Source organism: Sorex araneus, chromosome 1 (assembly GCF_027595985.1).
Source record: "Sorex araneus isolate mSorAra2 chromosome 1, mSorAra2.pri, whole genome shotgun sequence".
NCBI classification, from domain to species: domain Eukaryota; kingdom Metazoa; phylum Chordata; class Mammalia; order Eulipotyphla; family Soricidae; genus Sorex; species Sorex araneus.
Window position 1 is genome coordinate 5843419 of NC_073302.1, and position 26718 is coordinate 5870136.

The 26718-nt window shown below is 65.8% G+C and overlaps 1 protein-coding gene across 3 annotated transcripts in view; it reads right to left on the reverse strand.

Annotated features, from left to right (window-relative positions):
* Positions 1–585: 585 nt before the first annotated feature.
* LMX1B (LIM homeobox transcription factor 1 beta) overlaps positions 586–26718 on the reverse strand; it is a 74415-nt gene continuing 48282 nt past the window's right edge. For 2 of the 3 annotated variants that reach the window (XM_055123829.1, XM_055123831.1), the window contains exons 3-8: positions 7953–8185; positions 5650–5831; positions 5435–5512; positions 5013–5079; positions 3526–3690; positions 586–3271 (exon numbers count right to left, since the gene is read on the reverse strand). In XM_055123829.1, coding sequence (XP_054979804.1) covers positions 3114–3271; positions 3526–3690; positions 5013–5079; positions 5435–5512; positions 5650–5831; positions 7953–8185 — 883 coding nt within the window. In that variant the 3' untranslated portion in view covers positions 586–3113. The remainder of the gene's footprint in view (positions 3272–3525; positions 3691–5012; positions 5080–5434; positions 5513–5649; positions 5832–7952; positions 8186–26718) is intronic. The other variant, XM_055123830.1, reaches the window with a different exon arrangement.

Genomic DNA, 26718 nt, shown 5'->3' on the forward strand with positions numbered 1-26718 from the left:
CAGCACATGTCTCATGCCCCTTCCTCCAGGAAGCCTCCATGGAGGGGGTCCCGTCACCAGGCGCCTGCACCTCTCGGAGGCGCCTCCTCTTGGTCCGTGGAGTGAGGGGCCCAGGGCTGCTGGGAGTGGCGGTGGGGGTGAGGGCCCAGCCCCTCCCGGCCGTTGTGGTCATCAGGCTCACACACAACACAGTGCACGTTTCAGGGGTGGGGGGGCCGGGGGTCCCCAACAGCAGGGCCACTGAGCGCGTGCGTGGCCCGCTCTGGGCCCAGCCATGGAAGGCGCGGCTGCCCCGACACAGACTCCCCACCCGAGACCACACCCCGCGGTGCTCAGGACTGACTCCTGACCCTGTGCCCAGGGGTCGCTCCTGGCGGGACCCGGGAGCCCTCTGGGTGCCGAGCACTGAGCTGGAGTCTCGGTGGGCCAGGCAAGTGCCGTCCCCGGTGCCCTGGGCCAGGGCTGGGCAGCTGGGGGGGGGCTCGCCCCCCCTCTTCACAATGCTGGTTCCAGTGGCCACCGGGAAGTCCGTCCTCCCTCCGGGACTGGCCTTGGCCCCCCCCCCCCACTGAAGGAGAGGCGGTGGCGGGTACAGGCTGGTTTATTTACAAATATACCGATGTCTTTGTGGCTTCCACTTTCTGCTTCTGTGGGGAGAGGCGGAAGGCGAGTGTGGAGGACGGGGGCGGGTGGGATGTGGCAAACGCTAATAAATAATTTAACAATGACAACTTATTAAATAAAATGTGTCTGGGACGGCGGCGGGCAGTGCATCTGTACAAGGAAACAGAGGCGGGGCCGGCGGGCCCGGGGACCCCATGCCAAGGGCGGGCACCAGCACCCGAGCGTCTCCCCGGGGCCAAGCGGGGGGTCCTTCCTGCCCCCCCAGCCCACGTGTGGGTTTGGGTCCGGGTGAGGGCCTGGGGAGATGCCCAGGGCTCCCGGGATGGTGCTGAGGGCCAGGCCGGGGCCCGCGGCCTCACGGGTCTACACGTGGGAACCCTCCCCTGCGCCCCGCCTGGCACCGGCTCCTCTCGGGGACTCTGCAGCAGCTCCTTGCGTCCCTCCTTGGCCGGCTTCTCCCTGCAGGCCCCACCTCTGCCTTCCCTTGTGGGTCCCCAACACCCCCCCCTGCCCTCTTGGTGCAGCAGGGCTGGTGGGCCAGACCCCTTTGAAGCCTCAGTTTCCTCGCATGAGAAACGGGACCCCCGTGAGGCGAGGGCGGGCAGTGGGAGCCCCTTGTCCTGTGTCCCCATACCCAGGCCGGGGACAGAGAGTCAAGTGAGCAGCGCCCGGGGGGGCTCACCACCGTGTACCGGCATTGCCAGCTCCCGGCCGGGTGGGGGGGCGGTGACCCAGGAGGTGGTGAGGCCCCAAGCGGCCCGGCTGTCCCCCTGCGGGGCCCCGTGCACGGTCACCGAGAGGGTCCCTGCTGGAGACACGAGCAGGGCAGCGTGGGGTCCCCGCCAGGCCAGGCTTGCCCCGGCACGAGGCGGGGTGGCCGCCGGCTCTGAAAGGCAGAGGGTGGGGCTGGCCCCCCCTCCAGGGGCTGGTGAGGCCCAAGGGGGCAGGGGGAGAAGCCACAAAAGCGAGGGGGCCCCCAGATGGGGAGTTCTGTTGGGGATAAGAGGCGCCTGGCTGGGGCGGGGCCCGGCAGGGAGGGGCAGAGGTGGGCAGAGCTCCAGCCCGTGCCAGGGCAGGTGGTCACTCTGGGCTCAGCTTCCAGGTGGGGTGCACCTGTGAGCACCTGCACGGCGGGGCTGAGCGGGCCGCGTGGGCCCCCCACAGGAGAGCAGGGAGACAGACGGCGGCGTCCCCATGAGGGCGGGGCAGGGGCCAGGGCGCCCCCGGGAGGGGCAGGGCCTGGTTCACAGGCCACCGCTGCCACGCCGGCGGTCACGGAACTTGGGTGCAGAGAACTCCCCGGGGCCAGGGACAAGGAAACAAAGCGAGATCGCAAAGCAGGCGCCTCACTGGGCCGGAACAATAAATAGCCCCCACCCCGCTGGCACCCAGGCCCCTTCCGCCTCCCCCAGCACGCGGAAGAGAGGTGAGAGTTGGCGGCTGTGTCACAGTTGGGCAGGGTGGGTCTCCTGTGGCTGTGACCGGAAGCACCCGCCGGCTGGCAGGCCACATTAACAGAGGCAGGGGACCTCAGACAGGGGAGGTGACGGGCGGGCTCCCGGGGGCGGGGGCGGGGGGGCTGGCTGATGTCAGTGGGGCCATGCTGGCTTCCCAGCCTCAGAGGGAAGAGCCAGAGCCTGGCGCAGGGGACAGCTGTGGGAAGGAGGGCGGGAGAAATGCAAAGCCCAGCCGCCGCCGAGGCGAATGGACAGGAAGGAGCCGCTGACCGGTGGGGGTGCTGGGGAAGGAGGGGCTCCCCGGCCCAGGAGGGGTGTGAGAAGAGGCTTCCCGTGGTCCCTCTCCACACGGGGCGGGGAGGGCTGCCGGCTGGGGCATCGGATCCTGCCCCCTAGTGGGTGGGGGGGCCTCACTCAGCCCAGGCCCCCCGGGAGCTTCCCACTAGCCCCGTCCGTCAGGGCAGGGCAGGGCTGCCCACAGTGCGGGTGTCTGGGGGCTTGCGGAGGGCGTGCCCCGCGGGCGAGCCAGAGTCCCTTCTGAGCTGGCCCGGGCTGGAGCGGGAGGGGGCCGTCGCAGGCTTGCCCCGGGCTTGGGGCCTGGGCTGGGGGACAGGCCCGGGGGCGGGGCGGGGAGGGGCCCTGCTGTGACCTGGGCCCAGGCCGTGAGAGGGGGCCGGACACAGAGAAGGCGTTTAAAAAAATAGAGAGAATTTACACTTCCCAAAAAAGAGAGAGGGCGGGAGAAGGAGGTGATGGAGGCCCAGGCGGGGCCGGGGGCCAGTGGCTGTCCGAGGACTCGGGGTCCCAGGGGGCGGGGGGTGCCAAGCCCCTGCCCGGTCCCGGCCAGCGTGGACCCACCGCAGCGGGAGGGCACCGTATGGCTGTCTGCAGTCTGTGCGGGCGGCGGGCGTGGGGTGGGGGGGGCGGGGCGGCGAGCTGGAGGCCGCGGGTTGCCCCCCTCCACTTCCCGCGCCACCCAGAACGCCCCCATCCCCACCCCCGGCCCCAGCGTCCGTGCGGCCCGGCCGGCCCTCAGGAGGCGAAGTAGGAACTCTGCATGGAGTAGAGCCGGTCGATGGGGTTCCCCACGCGGGCCTGCAGGGAGCCCACGTCCGAGGAGCCCAGGAAGCAGTCGCTGAGGCTGGTGAGGGAGGTGTCACTGTCGATGTCATGGAAGATGGAGTCGCCCCCTGCAGGGCAGAGGGCCATCGTCAGCGGGCGCCAGGCGAGGGCCAGGGGGCGAGGCGGGCGGGTGGGGGGCGGGGGGGCTGAGGGTCCGGGGCTGGGTCCCCGGGGCGGGGGAGGACGCCCCTGTCCTGTCCGGAGAGGAGGCCTGGCTGGGCGGGGGGGACCTGCGTGGGCCCCGGGACAGGAGGTGGCCGTCGAGAGGGGGTCCCGCCCCTCCCTGCCGGGGGGCGGGGCGGGGCGGGGCCGGGCGGCTTACCATAGGGGTTCATGTGGTCACCTGGCATTTGGGGCGGCGTGAGGCCCTGCTGGAAAGGGTCGCTGCTGCCGTACGGGCTCTGCTCCATGGCCACGATCTGCTGCTGCGGGGGCGCGAGCGGCGTGTACGAGGCCATCATGCCCTCCATCCGGCTGGACAGCACCTCTGGGGGCACAGCGCGCCGTCACCGCCCACCCGGGCCTGCCCGGGGAGCACCTCCCCGCCTCCGACGCTGCCTGAGGCTGACTCCCACCCTCCCACTGCCCTCCACCCTCCCCACCCCTCCACCCCCACTACTTCCTCCCACCCCACCTCAGCTCCCCCCTCTTCCCCTCCTCCACCCTCTGGTGCCGGGTCTCAGGGTCTCAGGCAGGAGACTCGAGTCAGCCTGTGTGTGAGAGCACTGAAGGGGGACACCACGCTGGGTCAGAGCGGCCCAGGAAGACTTCCTGGAGGAAGGATCCTTTCCACCCCGACCCACTTTAAGGTCTGAGCTAGGCTGGAACAGGGGTTCTCACAGAGGGTCCCCCGCCCCGGGGCCGTCCAAAGCCAGGAGCATCTTATGTGGGGAGGCTGGGGGTCCGTCTCTGGGCTGGTGGGAGGAACCAGGGGTACGAGCGGGCACAGGAGGGAGGATCAGGGTGACCTAGGGGAGGGGATGCCCCGCCTAACGTGCAGGGGACAGACGCGTGCGTGTGGAGAAGGACGGGGAAGGAAGTCACTCCCCCGGAACTGCAAACTGGCAGGGACGCACCCCAAGAGCTGAGACTGCAGGCTGTCGGCGGGGGGTGGAGCTCCGGGTCCAAACCTCCACCTTCACCTCCCGCCCCCAGGGTCCCGAGTCCAGTCAGGGACCCCCACCACGTCAGCGGCCCCAGGGAGCCACTTCCACCCCCATGCTCTCCCTTCAAGACCCCCAGGACTCAACACCCCCACGGGCCCTGGGAGACCAGCCCCGGGCCGCGGTAACAGCACTCTGACAAAGCCCCGAGTGGACCACCGAGACTGACCGGACCCCCACAGCCCCACACTCTAAGCTTTTCTTTTTAAATGAGCTGACATATCTTTATTTGTTTGTTTGTTTTGTTTTTGGGTCACACCCAGCGATGCACAGGGGTTACTCCTGGCTCATGAACTCAGCAATCACTCCTGGCAGTGCTCAGGGGACCATATGGGATGCTGGGATTCGAACCCTCGTTGGCCGCGTGCAAGGCAAGTGCCCTACCCGCTGTGCTATTGCTCCAGCCCCACTCTAAGCTTTTCTTGTGGCTCCCCAGTGCCTCAGTCTCCCCATCTAGGGACCAGAAGAGGCAGTGTCTTTCCTCATGGAGCCCACGCAGGACAAGCTGATGGAGTGTCCAGAAGGAGGAGCGTGTCCGGGTCCGTCCCTGCGTCTCTCCCCTCCTCCAGGCTGCCCACACTGGTCAGACACAGGCCTCAGGTGGACTCCAACTCTGACCCCGACCCTCGCCCTGGCCCCAGCTTACCTTGGCCCAGCCGCTGGGAGTTCTGCTGCTCCTGCTGCTGCTGGTGCCTTCGTGCCAACTTCTTCATCTGCGGGAGACCCAGTTGGTGCTGGTCCCTACCTCGTAGTCCATCGTGGCCCCGCCCACCGGCACCACCCACCACACCCCCCCCGCCCACCGACTCCACCCATTGCAAGGCCCCGCCCACCAACCTCACCACTGTACTGGCCCCGCCCACTGACTCCACCCACTGCACTGGCCCCACCCACCAACTCCACCCACTGCACTGGCCCTGCCCACCGAAAGCACCGCCCATCACACTGGCCCCACCCACAGACCCCACCCACTTCAGGGTCCCGCCCACTGACTCTCCAATTGCCGCCCCCCCACCACACACCTGGCCCTACCAGACCCAGGTCTTTCCCTATTTCTTCTGTGCTCACCTTCGCTCTTTGGTTCTGGAACCAGACCTGGACCACACGGACGCTGAGCCCCGTCTCTGCGGCTAGTGTCTCTCGGACCTGCCCAGACAGGGGGAGCCGGGTCAGCCTGGGGGGCGGCAGCAGCCCACTGGGACGGGCAGGGGGCACTGCAGGAAAGGTGGGCAGGTGGGGGGAAGCCTCGGGCCCCAGCGGGAGGGAGCGAGGGCGCCCCTCACCTTCCGGCAGGGCTTGGAGGAGACTTCGAAAGAGGCCTTGAATGCTCTCCGCTGCTGCGTGGTGAGGATTGTCCGGGGTCGCTTGGGCCTCCGGGGGTCCTTCCCGTCGTCCCCGCTGCCCTTGCTCTGGCCGCCCTGCCCCTTGGCCGGCTTCATGTCCCCGTCCTCATCCTCGCTCTTTACTGTGGAGGACACGCCAGGCCTGTCAGGATTCCAGGGGCAATACCTGTCCCAGCCCGGAACCCGAAGGCCGGCTGCCCAGCGCCCTCCTCTCCCGGGCCCCTCGGCCCCCACCCCGACACACTCCTCTGTGCTCCTGCCAATGGACACACACGGCTGGGGGGCCCAAGTGGGAACGGGTCTGTCAGCCGGAAGCAGTACGGGGTCCACATGTGGCCTGTGGCTGCCCCTGAGCGTGCACGGACATGGCGACGTGCTCCCGAGACCAGACCTGGACATGGGCCCACTCGGGGAGGGGCTTGTTCTGGCCTCAGCTCTCCCAAGCCCGTCTCTCCCCAGGGAACCCACCTGCTCCCGCCGGCCCTGGCCTGCTGGGGAGTGCAGCCCAATGTCAACCTTCGGGGGGTGGAAATCCCAGACTGGGGTGGGGCAGTGGAACAGCGGGTCGGGCACTTGCCCTGCCTCTCTCTGACCCAGGCCTGATCCCCAGCGCCCTGTGTGGCCCCTGAGTGCACCGGACGTGAGCACATGCTCTGCAAGCAGGAGGCTTGGGCTCGGGCCCGGCCTCCAGCACCACAGCGGCCCGGGCCCCACTGAGAATGAATCCCCAGTACCACTGGGGGCGGGCCCCCAAAAACCCAATCCCAGTTCCTACCACTCCCACCCCAGCGAACCGGGCCCAGGGCAGGTCCCAAGGAGAACCCTTCTTTCTTGAAGTGTCCCAGACTAAGATACACCCCGACATGTCACCCAGGGGTGCTGGTGACCTGGGAGGCCTGTGTGTACACACCTGGTACAGACGTGTACACCTTCCACACACTGCCTCAGGCTGCAGGGGGGCCCCAGGGACTGTACCCATGCTGCTCAAGCATGCACACGTACAGCTCACAGAAGTGTACATGCATAGCTCACTGGCATGCACACACAGCTCAGACACGCACATGCACAGCTCAGGGAGTGCACACGCAGCTCACAGGCATGTACTCACAGCCACGCACAGGCGCAGCTCACAAGCATGTACCCACAGCTCACAGACATGTACGGGTGCGGCTCAAAGACATGTACAGACACAGCTCACAGGCATGTGCAGGCGCAGCTCACAGGCATGCACACATGCAGCTCACGGATGTGCACACACAGGCACTCTGGCGAGCACGGGTGGGACCGGGCAAGCAGGGGCGCATCTGAACAGGCACACGTCTGTGCTGTCGAAGCATGTATACCCCAGACCTACTCTACCCACCATGCACACGTGGCACTTCCAGGCCCGGGAGCAGGTCCCATGTTGGCCTCCCCCACACCCCCCGCCCCCTGTGCCTCTCTGACCCCACTAGTGACCCCAGCGCCCTCTGCAGGCCTATTTCTCAGGGGGGCTGCTCTCCTTTCTGAGACCCCCAGGCCTGGGGTACTTGGGCTCTGGGAGCCTCAAGTCACTGGCCCTCGGGCCAGGTAGCCAGGGGCCAATGGCAGGTGTGGACAGACGGGTGGGGAGCCCCAGGCCACCTCCAAGGGCACCAGCAGTGACCAAGCCTGTCCCTAGGGCCTCTGGGTCACCAAGGGCCAGCAGACTGCCTCTTCCTGCTCCGTCTGTCCTCCTGCCCCGTGCAAAGTGCTGCTCTGGCCCGCACTTGCCCTCTGGAGGGCTTGCCCAGCTGCCCCGAGCGTCCCTTCCCCCAACCCACAGGGAAGGCATACAGGGGCCACGGAGAGACGGGCCGGCGCACGTGCTCCACGCCGGAGGCCAGGGTGCAGTCCCGGGCACCACCTGGCTCCCAGCACCATCAGGAGCCCCCGCCCCCGCCCAGGGAGGAAGCAACCCCAGAGCACTGCTGGGTGTGACCCCCCCAAATCAAAGCATCAGCAGGAAAGCAGGCGTGCAAAGCAGATGGGGCACCCGAACACGGGAAACCGTGCAGCCCAAGACGCAGGGCTCTGGGCGAGGGACGGGAGGAGGCCAGAGGACACGTCAGGGCCCCCTTCCCGACGCTGAGACAATGGCGGCAGGCCAGGGCGGGCAGGGCTGGAAGGGGAGCGCGGATGTGTGGGGGCACCCCTAGGCCGAGCCAGGGCACGCGGGCCCCCGAGGGCCGGCCTGCTGCCCGGGGGCGGGGCGGGCGGCTCACCCGAGTCGGACTCGTCGGGGCTGACGGAGCTGAGCAGGTCCTTCTCCTTCTCGTAGTCGCCCTTGCACAGCAGCTGGCCCTCCTTGAGCACGAACTCGTCGCCCTTGCGCAGCTGCCGCTCGCACACGCAGCAGCAGAAGCAGCCCAGGTGGTACACGCACTCCAGCGCCCGCATCACGAACTCGGTGGGCGCGATCTTCTCCATGCAGCCGCTGCATTTGGCCGCGAACAGCCTGCGGGCACAGACGGGCGCAGGGCCGGGCTCAGGCCCTTCCGGTGGCCCCTGCTCCCCCCCTCGCCCGCCTCTCCCTCCCCACGGGAACCCCGGGGCGCGGGCGCACCCTCAACTGGGCACCGCGCGTCGTACCACAGGGTGGGCCAGCCCCGGGCAAGGCAGGCCCAGACACAGTGGCCAGCAGACGGCACCCAGGTCCTGAGCCCCCACATCCCCACAACCATCCCTCCTCTCGATCTCAGGGACCCCCAGTTCCCTCCCGGGGCCCTTCGTCATCCCTCCAGGATGAGTTGGAGTCTTTCTTGTTTGGTTTTTGCGTGCATGTGTGCGTGTGTGTGAGTGTGCGTGTGTGTGTGCATGTGTGTGAGTGTGCATGTGTGTGTGCATGTGTGTGCGTGTGTGAGTGTGCGTGTGTGCGTGTGCATGTGTGTGTGTGAGTGTATGTGTGTGTGAGTGTGTGTGTGCGTGTGCATGTGTGTGTGTATGTGTGTGTGAGTGTGCATGCGTGTGTGTGTGTGTGCATGTGTGTGTGTGTGCACGCACGTTGGGCCATCCCCACCAGGGCTCAGGGGCTACTCCTGGCTCTGTGCTCGGGAGTGACCCCTGGCAGTGCTCAGGGAACCCTGCATGGTGCCGGGGATTCGAACCAGGGTTGTAGCTGCTGCTGCCACGGGCGGAGCAAGTGCCTGAGCCCTGCAGGGCTCCTTCTACCCCCCAGTGACGGGGCAGCGGCTGTGTCTCAGAGCTGGCACACGGCCCTGGCATGCACGGAGCCCTGAGTTTAAGCCCCCGAACTGCACAACCCCTGAGCACTTCCAGGTGCTTTGGTGCTCCGTGAGCACCTCCCCTGCAGACCCAGCACCTGGTCACCACAGCTTGGGACCTCCCCCGAATAGGGCGAACAAAACACACACCTGGGGCTTCCCCGGGGCCCTTCGTGGCCCTGCGGCCCTTTGTAGGACACCGCACTCTGCCCTTCGGGCCCCCTGGGGCCCACCTTCTTCTCTCACCAGCTCTGTGTCCCCAGGCCGGACCCCACCGGGCGGCCCAGTGCCGGCCCCTGGCTCCGTGCCCTTGGCCTTCTCTGCCTGGGCACGCCCATCCCCCAGGCCCCACTGCACGCGGCTTCTCCCTGGCAGCGTTTCCAAGCACGTGCCCCGGGCCCGCCCCTGGGCCCCATCTGGGCTCTGACCCCGCGGCAGGGCCGGCGCACGGGGGGCACCCACCTGGTGCCCCTTGGAGAGACGCGGATGCCGAGGTGGGCGAGCCAGGCACAGGCACCCGTGCAGGGAAGGTCGGCTGAGCTCGCCCCTCCGCCCCTCCACGGAAAGTGGGTCGCCCTCCACGGCGGGAGACAAATCGGGGGAGGCGGGGGGTCCCCCATGGCTGGCCCGGCCCCTCCTCTGCCCGCACCCACTGACCGCCCCTCCTGCCCCTCCCCCTTGTCACGTGCCCTGCTCTGTGGGAACTCGCCTCAACCACACTTTGATGGAAAAATTTATGAAGAATCAAATCATTGCTGCTGGGAGGGAATTAAAACCATTTTTCATTCCGCGCGTCCCCGGGCCACGTCTGCGGGCGCCACCTTGGGAGCGCCGCGCACATCCCATCCCTCTTTATGGCCCGCCCGCCATCGCGGCACAGATTACAGCTGCAATTCTCCACTAATCGGTTCTGGAACAGACACGGCCATAAATGCCAGGCCTGCCTCCTTCCCCGGGCTGCCATCCGCGCCGCCCACGGAGGGCTGGCGGGGCACTGGTGGGCAGGGGCCAGGCGGAGCTGTCTGCTGCCTGGACACCGGCCGGGGGCACTCGGGTGGGGGCCCGCCCCAGTCACCCTTGCCACCCCCTCTGCAGTCCCGCCAGCAGGCTCCTACTCATCCTACAATGCCCAAGTCGGACACCACCTCCTCTGGGCAGCCTTCCTGGATGCCCCTTCTCGATGTTCCCCCGAGCTTTCTCCTGGCCTTAGCTCTGTTCCCTACTACAGTACAGATGCCCCGAGGTCATCCTGCAAAGGGCGGCTGCCAGGCCTCCGTGAGACCTAGCGTGTCACTCGGGGAGGGCCACGGGGGCACAAAGTGTGCTCCTGTGAGCACCTGGACCCCTCCCTCCCTGGCCCTCTGAGCGTGGGTGCGTAAAGGTGCAGGGGTGGTGGGCACCCTGCAGGGGCTCCCGGTGGGCGCTGGGACTGGACACTGGCTCCGAGGAGGACCCCCACCCCGAATGCAGGAGCCTCGGCCGAGGCCCCTGGAACGTGCGGCCACTGCAGCTGCACCCGGACAGGCGCAGCTTGTGGACCTGCTGCTCGGACCCGAGACAGTCCCCGATGTCCCTGTCACTGTCCCGGTCAGTGCTCTACCCTGGGCCCCCGGCGTGTCTGGGTCAGCGGGGCAGGGCCTGGGGCACGCTGGGGAGAGGCTGGCGGCAGCGGCAGCGGCAGCGGTGGCGGGCGGGTGACCTGCATTCACAGTTGCCGGTGCAGCCCCGGCGCAGGGCTGCCTTCTGCCTTCCGAACAGCCATGCTAATGCCTTGGCAGCAGGGGGTCGATTGCTACTTTCTCCAAACTCATCAACACAATCTATTATTAATACTTCTCCGAAGGCGCTGAGCCGCCATTACAGAGGCAGCGCCAGCCACTCGGGGCCTCATCTGTTATCTAGATTGCAAAAACTCGGGAAATAAAACAAGCCGCGCGCACTTTATAAACGGAATGTGCCATCCGCTGAGCCTCCGAGCATCTCCCCACCCAATAAAACATCAGGGGGGGGGTGCATGAAATACTCGCTCCCGATTACGGGGCTGCCGCTGTCTACTTGCCGGGGTGAGAGCTACTAAGGGCATGCGCGGGAGGGGCTGGGGGCCAGCAGGGTTCCTCCTCTCCCCCCCCCGCCAGTCCCTCCCGCCGTGCCAGGGCACCGAGCAGCGGGCACCTCCCGGAATGATGTGGGGTGTGAGTTCCAGGCCCGGTTCCACCACGTGCTGGTCGGTGGCGACTCGCCGCCTTCCCAAGCCTTAGTTTACCCATCTGTAGAACAGGCTCGGCGTCCCTGCCTGCTTCTTGAGCGGGGAGTGGGGTGGCAGCAAGTCCAGGGCCTGGTGGCATCACTTACCAGCAATCTGAGCCTCAGTTTCCCCCCCCAGCAACTCCTCCTGGGGTTGGGGGAGGGCAGGAGCGGCCGAGGGGTGCTCTGGGTGCCCCCTTCTAGAGGGCAGATTTCCAGGGGCTGCCACGTGGCATTTCCCCCCGGAAAGGGTGCGCTTGCCTCTGCCTGGCAGAGCCCGATGCTCTCATCTCGCTCACATCATTGAGCCCCGGCTGAGCCCAGCCTGACGTCACAAAATGCTCCCAGAGACCCACGGGTTACAGAAGGACACACGGGCGCAGAGAGAGGACGGCTCAAGGTCACACGCAGCAGCTCAGGTATCAGGGGAGAGCCCCCCACACCCAGGGTCTCCAGGGGTCTTTCTGCCCCCGGCGGCTCTCCTGGTGCCAAATCTCCCACCCGTCCGTGCGCCCTGGGCAGGGCTGCGGCAGGCCGACTCTCAGGCCTCAGCCGGAACCCGGGGGCCGGGGCAAGTGTCTGGGCTCTCCTGGAGCCCTCTGGGGCCCCGTGGTCGGCAAAGCACCCGGCCCCAAGGCACAGGGTTGGGCCCGGCCCCGCCCCACGTGCTGGGTGCAGACCTGGGCATCCTTGGGGTGTGGCCCCCAGGGACCATGACGCCTAAGTGCTGGGGTGCCAACAGCCAAGCCCTGCTCGCACTGACGCCCGTGACCCCGGTCCTGGCTGGCAGCCACCCCCGGGGGCCCCTCTGAGGGCCGGTGCTACCCTGAAACCTGTCAACTCCGAATACGGCTCGGCCGGGCCCTCACTGGCTTCTCTGTCGAACACTCGGTTTGCTAAGCTTGTCGGCGAGGAAGCAAAGTTCTCAGAAACTCGCTTTTTCCCTGTGAGCTGCAGATGGTACATCAGGGGGTGGAGGGGGGGCATTGGCACGCATGAGGCCAATCCAGGACGGATTCCCGGTGCCACATCCCGCCCACTGAGAGCTGCCACGCGTGAGCCCTGAGCACAGAGCTGGGGGAAGCCCCGAGCACCATCGCGTGTGTCCCTCAAACCAACCCACCACACAACATTTAAAAAACATTTTTTTCTTTCTTTCTGGAGCCGGGGGAGAGGAACGGCCAACTGAACGTGTCAGTTTCTCTGAAGCCACCGACACAGGCCGTGTGGCCGGTCCCGCTCGCTCCAACAACACCGTCCTCCTGGGTCGTGTTGGGGAGGGAGGGTCACAGCCTCCCCGCCCCCCTCTCACCCCACATCCCGCCGTCCATAGTACATTCACCTGGACTCCGAGCTCTGTCCTCCCGACCCCCGAGTCTGAGACATTGCTCATGTCCTTCTCTCTGAGTCTCAGTGTTCCCCTCTGTCCAATGGGGCCACTGCCCCCAGAGATGGTCCCGGCGGGGTTGGGGACCTCTCCCAGCCCCCCTACCCAGCACCACATGCCTCTTGGGGAATCCTCAGCGTCCCACTCACGGTGCTGCAGTCCACTCCCCTTTCCCCAGCCACCTGTCGGGTTTGTTGCCCCGGGATCACCCTACGCTTTCAGGAGGAGTGACACGTCCGAGTCCCGGCACTGGGCTGGTGCCAGCTTCCCTCTGCCCCGCCCGGCTCCGCACCCAGAGCTCCACCTGCCTCAATGCCCTTCTTCTCTCCTCTTCCTCTTTTTGTTTTTGCCTGGGGGCCACACCTGGTGGTGCTCAGGGCCTACACCTGGCCCTGCGTTCAGGGGTCACTCCCGGTGGGGGTCGAACCCGGACTGGCTGTAGGCAAGGCAGGCGCCCTGCCTGCTGTGCTATCGCTCCAGCCGGGCCCAGGGGACCCAGTGGCCACTCCTGGTGAGGGCCGGAAGGTTGGACAGGACAGGTCTCAGTCTCGAGGTGCAGCAGTGCCCGGGATGGGGGCTCCGGGGCGTCTCCCGGCCCTTCTCTCCCGCCCTCCTCTTGCTTCTTGCTAAACTCTCCTTCACCCTTCTAGCCCTGAGCTTTCCAAACGTATCTGCCCTACGGCCCCTTCTCAGAAAAACCAAACCAAGCCACTTCGTATGGGGAGGAGAGACACACAGGAGCTTCCAGAAAGGAGATCGACAGCTGGCCAGTGGGCAGACGGAGGGTGGCTCTGCCTCCCGTGTCCCTGGGGAAAGGCAGGTCGGAACAAGGAGACAGCGCCTCCCTCCGGTGAGACTGGCACCGTCAGAGCTGGCACAGGCATGGGAAGAGGGACCCTCAGCCACTGCTGACGGAAACGTCGAGGGGTTCAACCTTCTTGGAAAACAGTTTGGAAAGTCTAAAAAAAAAAAAAAACACCCACTGGGGCTGGAGCGATAGCACAGCGGGTAGGGCATTTGCCTTGCACAAGACAGACCCGGGTTCAATTCCCAGCATCCCATATGGTCCCCTGAGCACCGCCAGGGATAATTCCTGAGTGCAGAGCCAGGAGTAACCCCTATGCAGAGCCAGGTGTGACCCAAAAAGCAAAAAAAAAAAACACCTAGGGTGGAGCTTGCACATAACCCTTCTCGGCATCGACCTTAAGGGCCCCAAAGGTTTATTCCAAGAAGACATTTGCTCCCTTATCCTCATTCCAGCACTCCTCACAACAGCTCCACCCTGGAAACAACTCCAGTGTCCAAGACAGATGGCTGGATAAAGGAACTGCGGTACCTACACTCACTGGAATATTACTCAGTCAGAAGGAAGGGCAAGAGCACGCACCAGGAGGAGAGGGACAGGAGCAGAATGCAATGCGCTCTCATACACAGGATACAAAGAAATATAAATCATACATGGGATACAGAGAAATACAAGTCATCCATGGGATACAAAGAAATACAAAACGAGCAGATGACCGGATGTAACAGAACCTAAAAGCTGGTCTAGGAAACAGCTTCCCAGGGTGATGAGACTGGGTGAGCGGCGAGGGGGGTTCTGGGGAAGGCTGAGGGGGACCCGGGGTCAGTGCTGGGGGAAGCCGCACGGGTGGGAGGTGTTCCACTGGAATGGTTCGTGCACGAGACCCTCCCATCAAGAGCGTTGTAGAATCCTAAGGCACCGTGGCTGGGGCCAGAGCTGGAGAACGGAGGGTAGGGTAGGACGTTCGCTTGGCACAGGGTTTGATCCCTGGTGCCCACACGGCCCCCCCAAGCCCCACCAGAAGTGATCCCTGCGTAGGGAGCCAGGAGTGACCCCTAAGCACTGCAAGGTGTGACCCCCAAACAAAACAGAACAAAGGATGTTACAGGAACTAAAATCACATCCAATCAAGGGGCCGGAGCAATGGCATGGCGGGTGGGGTGCCTGCCTTGCACGCCGGAGACCTTGCACGCCGGAGACCTTGCACGCTCAAGCCCTGGCACCCCGATGCTCCCCGAGCACTGCCAGGTGTGATCTCTCAGTGCAGAGCATCGCTGGGGGTGCCCCCGCCCCCCATTTTGTGTGTGTGCTTTTATTATTTGGGAAAAAGAAATCCACGCGGCGCCTCCTTGGAATTCTGCCTTCTCTCAGTGGACAAGCAGGAAGCAACCCCAGTAGCATCCCAGGACACGACGGCTTCCCTGCCCAGCCCCCCTGAGGTGCCGCCTCTTCCGTGCAGCCCTTCCCCGTGCCCACGGGCCCAGGGATTTGTACCTGAGACTGCCTGAGCCCCACCCGTCACCCGTCTCTCCCTGCTCTCAGGAGGGCTGTCCCCAACCCCCACATCCTCAGAGATGGGGTGGGGGTTCCACACTCCCCCCGGCCCCAGGTATTCTGTAAAATGGGGGCTCACCCTCCCTCGCTGGTGTCCCCACCTGGGAAACCGCCAGAGGTGCGAGAAGGTCCAGCCCCTGGTCTTGGCAGGTGTGTGCCCACCCCCCCCACCCACCTCCCGCACAGTAACCTGGGGCAGCCCCCTGGGCTTCCTCCCCGCCCCTCCTAGCCAGCACCCCGCTGTCCACTGTCTGTCCTGCAAGGGAGGGTGATCAGAAGCCCTCCTCCGCCTCCCTGTGACGGCCAGGGTTCAGGTCCCACTGTCTCCCCCCACAACATAAGCCCTAAGGCCGGCACCGGGAGCTCCAGCCCCTCAGGGGACCCAGCAAACACCAGATCGGGGAGGGGGGCTCAGGTCTTGGCCAGGAGGAGCAGGGCAGAGGGAGGGGCAGGCAGGCCTGAGGTCCAGGGTCACCCGCACTGTCTGAAGCTGGGACCCCGGCCCTCCAGTAGGTGACAGAGTCCTGGGGCAGGTGGAGGCCCGGGGAGGGCGGCAGACGCCGGGGCTGCGGCGCTGCAGGGCTCGCTGACATCTCCCCCACGTGCCTGCCGCGTCCTTATCATTCCGGGCGTAGCTGTTTTTTATTTTGAGACAAAAAGAGGCCTGTTGATGGGGCTCCAACTCAAACCAGCTGCAAACATCTGCTTTGATGCGGCGGCGGCGGCGGGCGGGCCGCAGGCGGGGGCCCGGGGCGCGCGTCAATCACGCGGCTGGAATGCGCGGCGCGGCCGGGCTCTCGGACCCGGGGCCAGCGGCGCGCGCCTGCCCCGGCCTCCCTGCTTCCTGCGACCGCGCGGGCCCCGCTCCGCCGCCCTTTGATCCGGGCCGGGGGCGCTGCTGGGGGCCCCGGGGGCCGGGGCTGGAGGTCAGGGCCTGGCGGGGCAGCTCGGGGACCGCATTCCGCGCTCGCTCCCACGGCGGCCCGGGGGGGGGGGTTGGGGGACGCGGCGTGGGCCCGAGACGCAGGGCAGGGGTGCCCACCCCGCGGGTGAGGGCTGCTGGGCGAGGGCCACGCAGGTGGGGGCTCCCCGCCTCCCGGCCCTCACCCGAGATGCCAGCCAAGGGCGAGGGGACTTCAGGTTGGGGTCCTGGGTGATCCGGAGGGAAGGGGGGCTGGGGAGCCCCAGACTTGTGCTCGGGACCACCAGAAGGAGGAGCCGCAAGGTGTGCAGGAGGGACAAAGGCCAGCGCTGGCCCCTCCCCCACTGCCCTGGATACACCCACCCAGGTGGGGCCGTGCAGACCTTCCCTGGGAGTGGCCCTCCTGGTGACAAGGGGCAGGCGGGAGGGCCAGGCTGTCCCCTTGGGGGCTCCGAGCAGGTTCCGTAACCCCCAGGGCCTGCTTTCCGCCCCTCACGGGTGCAGGGTGGGAGTGTGGGGGACACACCTGCTCCCGGCCAGGGGCTGACCCCGGGCCCTTCCATTCCCACACACACCCAGTCACCCTCTCCTGCCGCCACCCCCACGGCCATTCTGACTGGCTCCACTGAGGTTTGCTGAGGGTCTCCCGAGGACCCCTCCAGCCCTGAGCCACCCCCTCCCCCCCATGCCCACTCACACCCGCACCCCCAGCTCACAGGGCTCCCGGGAGGGGTGCTGGGCTCCCCCCTCCCCACCCTTTGGAGTCCTGGAGAGGCTCAGAACCTTATACTCTGAACAGAAGGGAGCTGCTGAGGTTTGCATATGAGGGAAGACTTCCTGGAGGAGGCAGCTGCAGAGCAGAAAGGCAGGAAGGGGGCGACTCCTGGGGCTGGGAGGATTCCAGGGGCGTCTGAGCTGGAATCAGGGCAGGGGAGGGGGGTGAGGACTGGGCTACAGGCTCTGAACCCAGGGCTGAAAAGGGCTGCCCTTTAGTTCCCACCCATCCACGTTGAACCCTCCCCTTCCCCCCGACACGTGAACTCGCTCAGTCATCCAGCCCTCCAGGTGTGACAGGCCTCTGGACCGCACACACCTGCCCACACAAACATGCCCCCCAGGCCCCCCCTCCCCTGACCCATCCAGCCCGCTCCTTCCTGGGCGCCTTCTCTGTCTCGGGAGCCAAGCCCGCCTTTACGGGGTCTCCCGGGCGAAGGGGGCGCTGGGCGGGCAGGCTGTCAACCCAGGCCGGAGCCCCGACATGCCCCCTGTGATTCCCCCGCCCCCCACGCTGCCAGAGCTGAGATCACCGAGTGCCTCCCACCACACGAAAACCCAAACCCAGGGGCTGGAGCGGTAGCACAGCGGGTAGGTTTGCCTTGCACGCGGCCGACCCGGGTTCGATTCCCAGCATCCCATAGGGTCCCCCAGGCACCGCCAGGAGTAATTCCTGAGTGCAGAGCCAGGAGTAACCCCTGTGCATCGCCGGGTGTGACCTAAAAGCAAAAAAAAAAAAAAAAAAAAAAGAAAAAGAAAGAAAGAAAGGAAGGAAGAAAGAAAGAAAGGAAGGAAGGAAGGAAGAAAGAAAGAAAGAAAGAAAGAAAGAAAGAAAGAAAGAAAGAAAGAAAGAAAGAAAGAAAGAAAGAAAGGAAGGAAAACCCAATCCCAAACCCCAAAACGTCCTCTTCAAGGCTTTTGCTCTGAGACTCGTTTACCTGAGTCCCAGGACGGCGGGAGCCGGCAGGGCTACCACATGGGGTATTTCTCTCCAGAGAGGACCCGGAGACGGGCTGCAGGGAGAGGGGGTCCAGGAGACACTCAGGGAGCACTGGAGCGTCTCAGCTCTGACCCCACTGTCCTGACCCCGCGGAGTCCCGGCTCCCTCATGCACAGGCCACGATATTTTAATTAGGGTTGTAACAACATTGATAAACTTCCTCGAGCGAGTGTTTTTCTGGAACAAACTCCATTAAGGCAATTTAATTTTTTGATCAATTTTCTTTCCAGTGCAGTTAAATAATTTACAACTTTTCCCATTTTCATTTTTATTTTACTAACATTCTTTTCATTGAGATAAATTATTTTCCATAAGGAAATTTCAATAAAGGTTTGCTGGATGCTCAGCCTGGTGCCCCGATTACCTCTGACTGATGACGGGCTGCCTCGGTGCGTCTGTACCAGTGAGGCGTCTCCCTCTCACCCGGGGCCAGTGAGGCGTCTCCCTCTCACCCGGGGCCAGTGAGGCGTCTCCCTCTCACCCGGGGCCAGTGAGGTGTCTCCCTCTCACCCAGGGCCTTCACTGTGGCTTCGGTGGCATTTTCTGCTGGTTCATTTCCCCCGTCAATTCCCCCCACCTCTGCCCCGGCCCGGAGGTTCGTGATCACCAAACTTCCCCAGGGAACCCACGGAAACTCGGTCCAGGGTTACAGCCATGTGTGGGTGCCACAGGATGTCACAAGCGAGGTGCTAAGGTGCAGTTTCATCTGCCACCACACGGACCACGGATTTCGCGGTTTTTTGTCCTTCACTCAAAGCTCTGAACCCTCCCTCTCTCCCCCCCACCCCGTCTCTCGAACAAGCCTGAGTGTGTCCGAGCGGTGCTTCATGCCTGGGTACCTGGCCAAAAGAGTTCTCAAAAGGAGAGAAGTGACTTCCCCCTCCTCCCTTTCAAACCCTATACTCCTCATGATGCAGCCACGCGATACCACTAACTTTCTGGCCCGGTTCCCGAAGATTCCAGTCTCTTGCCAAGTGATCCGGAGCATGTCACCCGCGTCTCTCAAAACGCACGCAGGAGCAGGAGGACTCCTTCCTGGCAGTGCCCCCCACTTGCTGAGTCTGTCCATCCCTGGTCGGCCGGGCGTGTTAGCGGGCCCGTAGCCAGAGTGTGGCTGAGCGAGTGCAAGTGTCCTGGGCCCGAGGGGTGGGTGTGGGAGGGGCGTATTCTGAGGGCAGAGGGGAGCCCCTCTCCTCAGCTCCCTGGGTCTCGAACTCAGGTGAGGGGCGCTGGGGTCCGGGCGGCAGCCTCGAGTCCCCCTCCCCAGGCTGCCCGTTTAGTGGGTAACTGATCGCCCCGCGCCCCGCCCCGGCCGCCCGCGGCCCGCCCGAGCCGCTTAATCACCGCCGCCCGGCCGCATTAGCATAGTAATGGCCTTTAAATTGAGCCTCTTTGTTTTTTAATTAAGCTCCCAGCAGGTACAGGGAAGAGCGATTATTGAGGAAGCTGCCAGCGCTAATCGCCCGCAGTCATTTGACAATTAAAAAGCGCCCGGCTTTAACCCTTTCCCCGGGCCGAGGGCTCACACACCTTCCCCGGGGCATCCCCGGGCCTGCGGGGCGCACGGCGCTCGCCTTGCACGCGGCCGGCCCGGGTTCAATCCCGGGCACCCCCTCGGCGCCCTGCCAAGAGGGATTCCTGAGCGCAGGGACAGACAGAAGCCCCGAGCACCGCCGGGTGTGGCCCCAAAAACAAACAAGGAAAAGCGGTTTTCCAGGAGCCTGCCCACGTTTCCCCTTTCCCGGAGGGGCAGACTGAGACCCAGAGGAGGGAATGTGGCCCCCGCACCCCGCCCCCCCGCGAGAATCACAGCCCGGGCAGGCCCGGGGCGCGGCTTGGAGCAGCCTCGCATCCCGCAAAACCCCTCCTGGGGCCTTCAGGGCTAGGGGTAGCCCCTACCTCCACGCTACAGCCTTCCGCCCCCCCTCGGAATTCCCTGGGTCCTTTCCCGCCCCCTGGGACGGACTGGGCCTTTGGGGCTGGGGGCGCAGCCTGCGGGGAGGAGAGGGGCAGGGGCAGAGGGCCGGGGTCCGCGGCACGCGGGGGCGGGGCTGCCTTGCTGAACTGGGAGTTTGGGGATGGGCCAGAGGGGAGGGAGCCCCAGCCGGGCCAAGCGTTTGTATAGGCTGCGACGGGAGGGGAAACAGAGGCAAAGCGCAGAGGAGGCGAGCCGGGGGTGAGGGAGCCTCGGCCCTCACTAGGGAAACGGGCAGTTTTACAAACCACATTTCGCTCAAGGAGGGTGCGCCGCACGCGCGCAAACGCACAGACGGGGTCACTGGACGCTGCGCGCCTGCGCGCCTGCGCCCCCGCGCCCCCGCATCCAGGTCCCCCCCAGAGGCAGCCAGGGAAGGGGTCGCACCCGCTGCCCGAGACCCAGGCGGGCAGCGACAGGGGAACCCCCGGAGTCTCCCGTCCTCGGCCAGCGGGGGGAGGTTTGTCCACGCTCTCTCCCTTTTACGCAAACGTTGATGTACACGCTGTGGTCCCCAAGGCCCCTCCCGGCCATATCGGGGGACCCCACCTGATGCCCCTGCAAACCCTAATTTACCTGACCGGTGCCGCCAAAGGCCTGGGGGTCACTAAAAGGACTTTTTTTTTTTTAAGTCTTAACCTCAAGAACTCTGGGGAACCCGCTGGAACCTGGCAAGTGGGGAGTGGCCTGAGTAATTCCCGTTTTAAAGGAGCACTGAGGCTGCGGAAAGGGAGGGGGGGCTCCGCTAGCCCAGAGAGACAAGCGGAGGGAAGAGGGCCGGGCGGGGGTGATGCTGAGAGGGGCCTGCGACACGGACATGCCCCGGTTGGGGTGGGGGGTCTCAGGGAGGATGGGCGTGGGGTGGAGGACCTCGAGGAGCCCCGGCACCCAGCCGGCATCGGCTTGGACACGGGTTGGGACCTCTGTTTGGGAGGGGCAAAACCCTCCATGTTGTGCTGCTGGGGGGACCCGCCCCCTCGCGCCTGCAGCTGGAGCTGGGCTCCCTCCGCCCCGTCCAGCCCTGGACACCCTGCAGCTGGGCCTCCTCCCCCAGGTGGGGGGTGCCCTGCACGGAGGAGCCTCCACATTCAATCCTGAGCACCGGGGGCAGGGGCGCGGGGTGGGGCCAGAAGCGCTAGTCCAGTGGGCAGAGACCCTAATTCCATCCCAATTCCCCCTGTGGCCCCCGAGTCCCGCCAGGAGTAAAGACTCAGGGACCAGCCCTGAGCACTGCTGGGTGTGGCCCCCAAACCCAAAACAGGGGGTGTGGCCAGCCGCGGGTCCTGGAGTCCCGCCTTCTTCCCCCATCCCCTCCTCAGGCTGGCGGGCCGGAGTGCCCGGGGAACTGCGGGGAACTGCGTTCCACAGCCTGAAGGCGGCTCCCTCGGGCAAGCAAGCAGGGGGCCGGCGCTGCGGACACGGAGGGCCCCGTCCTGCCTCTGGCCACCTCTGGGGAGACCTTTGCTTCTGCCCGGGCTCCCGAGTTGCAGAGTTGCATACCGTGCGTGCCCTGGACGCCCCCCCCCCCCGCCCCCGCCATCCCCGACCCGACCTGGTATCCCCTAGGGAGGGCGCCCGCCCTCCGGTTCCCTCCTCCCCGGGGAAGCCTGCTGAGCGCAGGGCTCTGCAGGCAGCGAGGGGTTAAGCGCCCGCCCAGCCCCCCGCCCGCCCGCCGCATCTCCCCATCTCCCCGCAGACGGACAGCCGAGGCAGCTGTCCAAACAGGCCTGTGTACCTGGCCAGCCGCTGGCTCCGGCCCTCCCCCACGCAGCCACACTTGCCCCGTCGCCCAGCGCTCCCGGTGGGGACGCGCCCTCGCTGCCCCTCCCAGTCCCGCAGCCCGGAAGATTCCTCCGTGCTCCTCGCTGAGCCCAGGAATGTCCTTGCTCAGGGCTCTGGCGTGGGGGAGGATGGGGGCAGGGGTGGGGGGGGACATCTCAGGATTCCGTGATGTGCCGGAGGACCAGCCCAGTGGGGCCGCTAGAGCCAGGCCCTGGGGAGGCTCGGGGAGCACAGAGCTCACCCCCAGTGCTGGTGCCCGCGGGGCCTGGGGTCAGCACCTCCCACCATCTCTCAGGCTCCCTGGGCTGCCCGCCAAAGCCTCCTGGTCTCCACACCCTGCCTCTTCCTCTGACTCGACCTCCCTGATGTCACTGTCTCTTCCCTCCACACCAGCCCCACACCTGACCAGAGCTGGTCGCCAGCAGGTCTCAGTCCCATCCTTCACTTCTTCTGTTGGTGACTCCTCCCCAGGCCCAGAGCAACCCCCCCCCCACACTGCCATCCCCCCAGTGAAGGGGCCCCTCTCTCTGACCTGGGCTCTCACCATCCCGGTCCCCGCTGCTGTCTGCCTGGATCTGCCTCTGAGCCAAGATGGACCCATTGTACAGAAGAGAAGACTGAGGCTCAGAGCGGCCGTGTATCGGGGGACACATGCTTCAGAGCGCCACGTTGTCACAGCGCCAGAGGGAAGGGTCTTGGGGACTTGGTCACAGACATAAGAGCCTCTGATGGGTCCTCAGAGGGCTGAGCTGCTGGGCTGAGCAGGACAGGAGGGGACAGGACTGTGACTTCTGCTGTGTCCCCCAGAAGGGGGGTGTGAGGAGCCCCTCCGGCCGCCGGGTCCTGCTGGGCTCTGAGGAACCCACTCGTGACACCTCTGGGCACGTGCTGGGCCTGTGCGGGGCTGGCGGGGGGCGGGGAGGCCCCTCTCAAGTCACGGATTGTAAATTCCTGGGCCCCGGTTTTTCCATCCCTAACAACCTCCTCCCGGGACCGCAGCGCCTGTCCCTTCGAAGCCAATTTAAATGAGGGGTCCCAGACCCTGGAGTAAAGCATTCCAGGCCGCGGGGAGGGGGCAACGATTGTTTCTCCGGGAAGAAATAAAATAAAATCAAATCGACCGGCCCCCGGCGGCATCTAATCACTCTCACATGTGTGGCGCCCGGGACAGCCCTCGGGCACACGCCCGGCTGCTCCCCGGGGCCTGTGTGACCCCCAGCCCTGGGCTCCAGTGGGAGAAACTGAGGCCGGGGTGAGGTAGGGACCCCCACACTCCCTCCCGTCTCCCGCCAGACCAGGCTCTCATTCTGGTGCCCCAATCACCACGTGCTGACAGACAGGGCCCCTCTCCCCCCCGGGGGGGCCAGGGGGCGCCTGGTTCAAGGTCAGTGGCCCTTGTGTGGCCTTGGCCGGGCCACCATCTGCAGTGGCGGTGGCCCCTGGGGCCCTAGGAGCCTGCCCCCGAGGCCCCGTCCCCACAGCCCTGGCCGGGGCAGGTCCCCCGTGGGCTCGGGAAGCAGAGAACATACAAGCTGGTTTTTAATAACAAAGATGAATGTATCTGGAGGGCGGCTCGGGGAGGAGGGGGGGACCCCCGAGGTGGCCCCCGGGATCCCCCTGGACTCGGCGAGGGCTGGGGGGCAGGACTGGAGGCCTGGGCCAGTGGCCTCTGGGGGCGGCCGAGGGGCCCGGGCCGCGGGGGGCCTGGCGTGAGCTGTCTCCGCTGGCCCTCGCTCTCCCCGTAAGCCACAGGATATTGCGCTGCCTTTGTGTTCCCGGTGACCCAGCTGCCGGTTATTGAAAAATTCCACCGCGCGGGCGCAGGGCAGGCCGCTGACCCCGCATCCCGGGACGCGCCTATCTTTCAAAAGATACGGGATTAGAGCGGCAGCCCGACCCCGAGCAAAGCCCCGTCTGGGGCGTCTGTGTTTTCCCGGCCCCTCGGGACGCTGGCGAGAGCGGGCTCTTGGCACGGGGTTTAATTAGTTGGACTCAGCCCGCGATTACGGCGGCGACTATTTACCCAGCCACTCGGCAGTCTGAGCCCCCGCTCGCGCGGAACAAAGATGGGCCCCCTCAGCCCTGCCGGCCCGGCCGGGGGCCCCAGCTGAGCCCGGGCCCAGCTGCCAGGGGGGAGCGCGCCGAGGGCCGCCCAGACCTTCGGTGGGGGGACCCCACTGAGCCTGCGCTCGTGGGTTTCCGCAACGCAAAGCATCGATGTGGGACTTTAAAAAAATAACAATAAAGCATCTCGCGATGTTTATGGCCCACTTCTGAGTGGGGGTCCTGGCCTCCAGCTCACGGCTCAGGGGCCAGGGCAGGAGAGAGGGTCGGGGGGTGGGTGGGGGGTGCGGTGGGACTGACTCTTGCCCGTGGCACGGGGGATCTGGGTGCAGGAGCTGTGCCCAGGGTGTCCGGGCGGGGCGAGTGTGGAGGTGGCCTCACTCGGGGCTTCCCCAGCCCCACTCTGGCCCTTAGGGGCGAGTCTGTCTGTCTGTCTGTCTGTCTGTCTGTCTGTCCACAAGCAGCCAGAGCAGCCAGCCGGGCGGAGAGGAGGCCGTGCATGTGTCTCCCGACTCTGGGGCCTGCCCCCGGTCCTGTCCATGGGCCTCCTGCCTCCCGGACATGCACCGTGGACACCCCCCCTTTGCCTCCCACCCCCGCGCCCCAGCCCACTGGTCTCCATCAACCTGCTGCCTGCAGGGGCAGCCGCTCCGGGCAGCCAGTGGCCTTGGAGAGCATGTCCCCGTGCTTGGCTTTCGCAAACGCCTCTGTGTGCCCCCAAAGGGTGTCACTCACCAAAAGAAGCCATTGGGGACGACTCTTCTTTGGGGACCAATGTGGAGATGGCACCCAGGAGGCCCGGGTGGGCTTCGCAGCAGGCACCCGAGGCAGCAATCCCCCGGCTCCCTCCCGGGGGTCCCAGATGCGGGCGTCCTGCTACTCTGGGCCGAGGCTGCTGGCGGGACCTTCGGGGGGTCCAGCTGGGCATTTCGAGCGTTTCTGCACCCGTGAACAGGCGCCGCTTGGCTCCGCGCCCTCTGGCTGGCAGGAGAGCTGCTCCAGACAAGGGGGGAGCCCCCCAGACGAACCCCGACCCCGACAGCCACCCCCGTGCACACCCACAGGGAGGCTGCACCCCCAAAGCGCCCTCGCTCAGGAGGCTGCGGGGACAGCTGGCGGGCACCGCTCCCCGTGTGCACGAACCATCCCCGTCACTTCACACGTGCACATACATGCAGGTGCGTGATGGGGTCTGCCCCACGGGCCACGGTCCTGCTGGCCGCCCTCCGGAGAGGAAGGGAGACTGTGCCCCTGGGGAGGCAGGCCAGACCCAGGACTGCCAGGCTGGGGGTCTGCCCTGCCCCACCCGCAGGAGTCTCTGGAAGGGTCCATTCCACCTACCTCCCCCCGCCATGGTTCTGGGGTGCTGGGGGTCACCCTGAGGCCCACCCCTCTCGACACAGGTGCCCTGGCCCAGCACCCGTGCCAGGTTCGGCAGGGAGGGGTGGGTGCTTCGAGACTCCCATGGGGACCAGGACAGCACCGGACACTCCGGGCAGACGTGTGGGGACAGACACTGAGGCCCACACGGGGGGCTGAGAGACAGCAATGTGAGCACACAGCCGCACACACGTACACGCATACCCACTGTGAACATGCACGTGTACACGTGCACTGGTGCACACTCACATGTAAGCACACCCCCCCTCCCACAGGTGTACGTGTGCACACACAAACACACATGCACACAGACACAACGTGGGCCTGAGTCAAACTTCTTTTCGGAAGAAAGGTCCAGCAGAAGGGTTGGGGCTCTGTTTCGTGACGTCTGGGGGCCACACCCGGGAGAGCTGATGGCTGACTCCTGGCTCTGTTGCCCAGGGGTCACTCCTCGGGGGGCTTGGGGGGCCGCTTGGGGTGCTGGAGACTGAAGCAGGTCAGGCAAGCGCCCTGTCCGCCGGACGACTGCTCCGGCCCAGAAGGAGTGGTCTGACGGGAAGGGTGACTGGCCGAGGGTGGGCAGGGAAGCGGGGAGGCCCAGGTGAAGTGGGGGTGCCCAGGCCCGCCCCCAGCTCGCTGATGCTCCCCTCCCAACCCCCCAGTCCTACCACTGGCCTCTGCCCGTGGGCCCAGCACGGCTCCAGGCCTCCTCCCCTCCCCTCCGAGGCCCCAGGCACTGCCCCTCGGTGCTGCCCACTCTGCCGCCCCATCCCCGCCCGCCCAGCCACGCTCTTCTCCCCTCCCCCCGCCTTCATGCTCCCCCAGGCCAGGCCGGGCCCCTCCTGTAGCCTGGAGAGCCTGGGGGACTCCAACCCCCAGGGTCTCGGCCTCTGTTCTCAACAGAGAATTTCTCTAAGGCTTCAAACACACCGAAGGCATCCAAGGGGGTTGCTTTGTTCTTCATTTTCTTAATTTTGTGGAGGAGGGGACTGGGGCCACACCCGGTGATGCTCAGGGCTTACTCCTGGCTCTGTGCTCAGGGACTGCTTCTGGCAGGCTCAGGGGGCCCTCTGGGGATAGAACCTGGGTTGGGCGCATGCAAGGCAAGTGTCTACCCGCTGTGCTATTGCTCTGACCCCGTTTAAAACACAGTTTTGTTTTGGGATCACACCCAGCTGTGCTCAGGACTCACTCCTAGCTCTGCACTCGGGGACCACACTGGGTGGGGGGTTCAGGGCACCACACAGGGTGCCCGGGATTGACCCCGTGTTAGCCGTGTGCAAGGCAAGTGCTCTACCTGCTGTGTTATCCCTCTGGCCCCAAGTCACATTTATTTACTTTGGTTCGGGGGCCATACCTAGCGGTGCTCAGGGGTTCCTCCTGGCTCACATGGCAGGAATGACTCCTGTGGTGCTTGGGGACCACGTGGGATGCCGGGGACCCAACACCCTACCTGCTGTCCTTCCTCTCCAACCTCTTCTGGGGTGGGGGGCAGTTCTGAGGTCTCAGGCATGGAAAGCAGCTGAGTCCCAGACCCAGCGTGAAGATGTTTGGGGTGGCGGGGAAGGGACAGCGGGGGGGTCTGCTCCCTGCCGCTGTGTCCTCTGTGCTGAGCCCTGGGGGATCAGTGTGCATGTGGGGTTCTGGGTGACGCGGACTTGTCTCAGCTTTGTCACCTGTTTCAAGGACCCCACAGGAGGGGTGCAACGCCTGGTGGGCTCAGGAGGTGCCATGAGGCAGGGACAGTGCTCAGGAAGTGACGGCGAGGCGCCCCGGGATGGAGGTCCCTGGGGAAGCTCGGCCTCTGTCAGAATCCCGGGCCCAGAGCCCCAAATAAACACCGAAGTCCACCTTCATCCTGTCGTCTGCTTCCCGGCCCC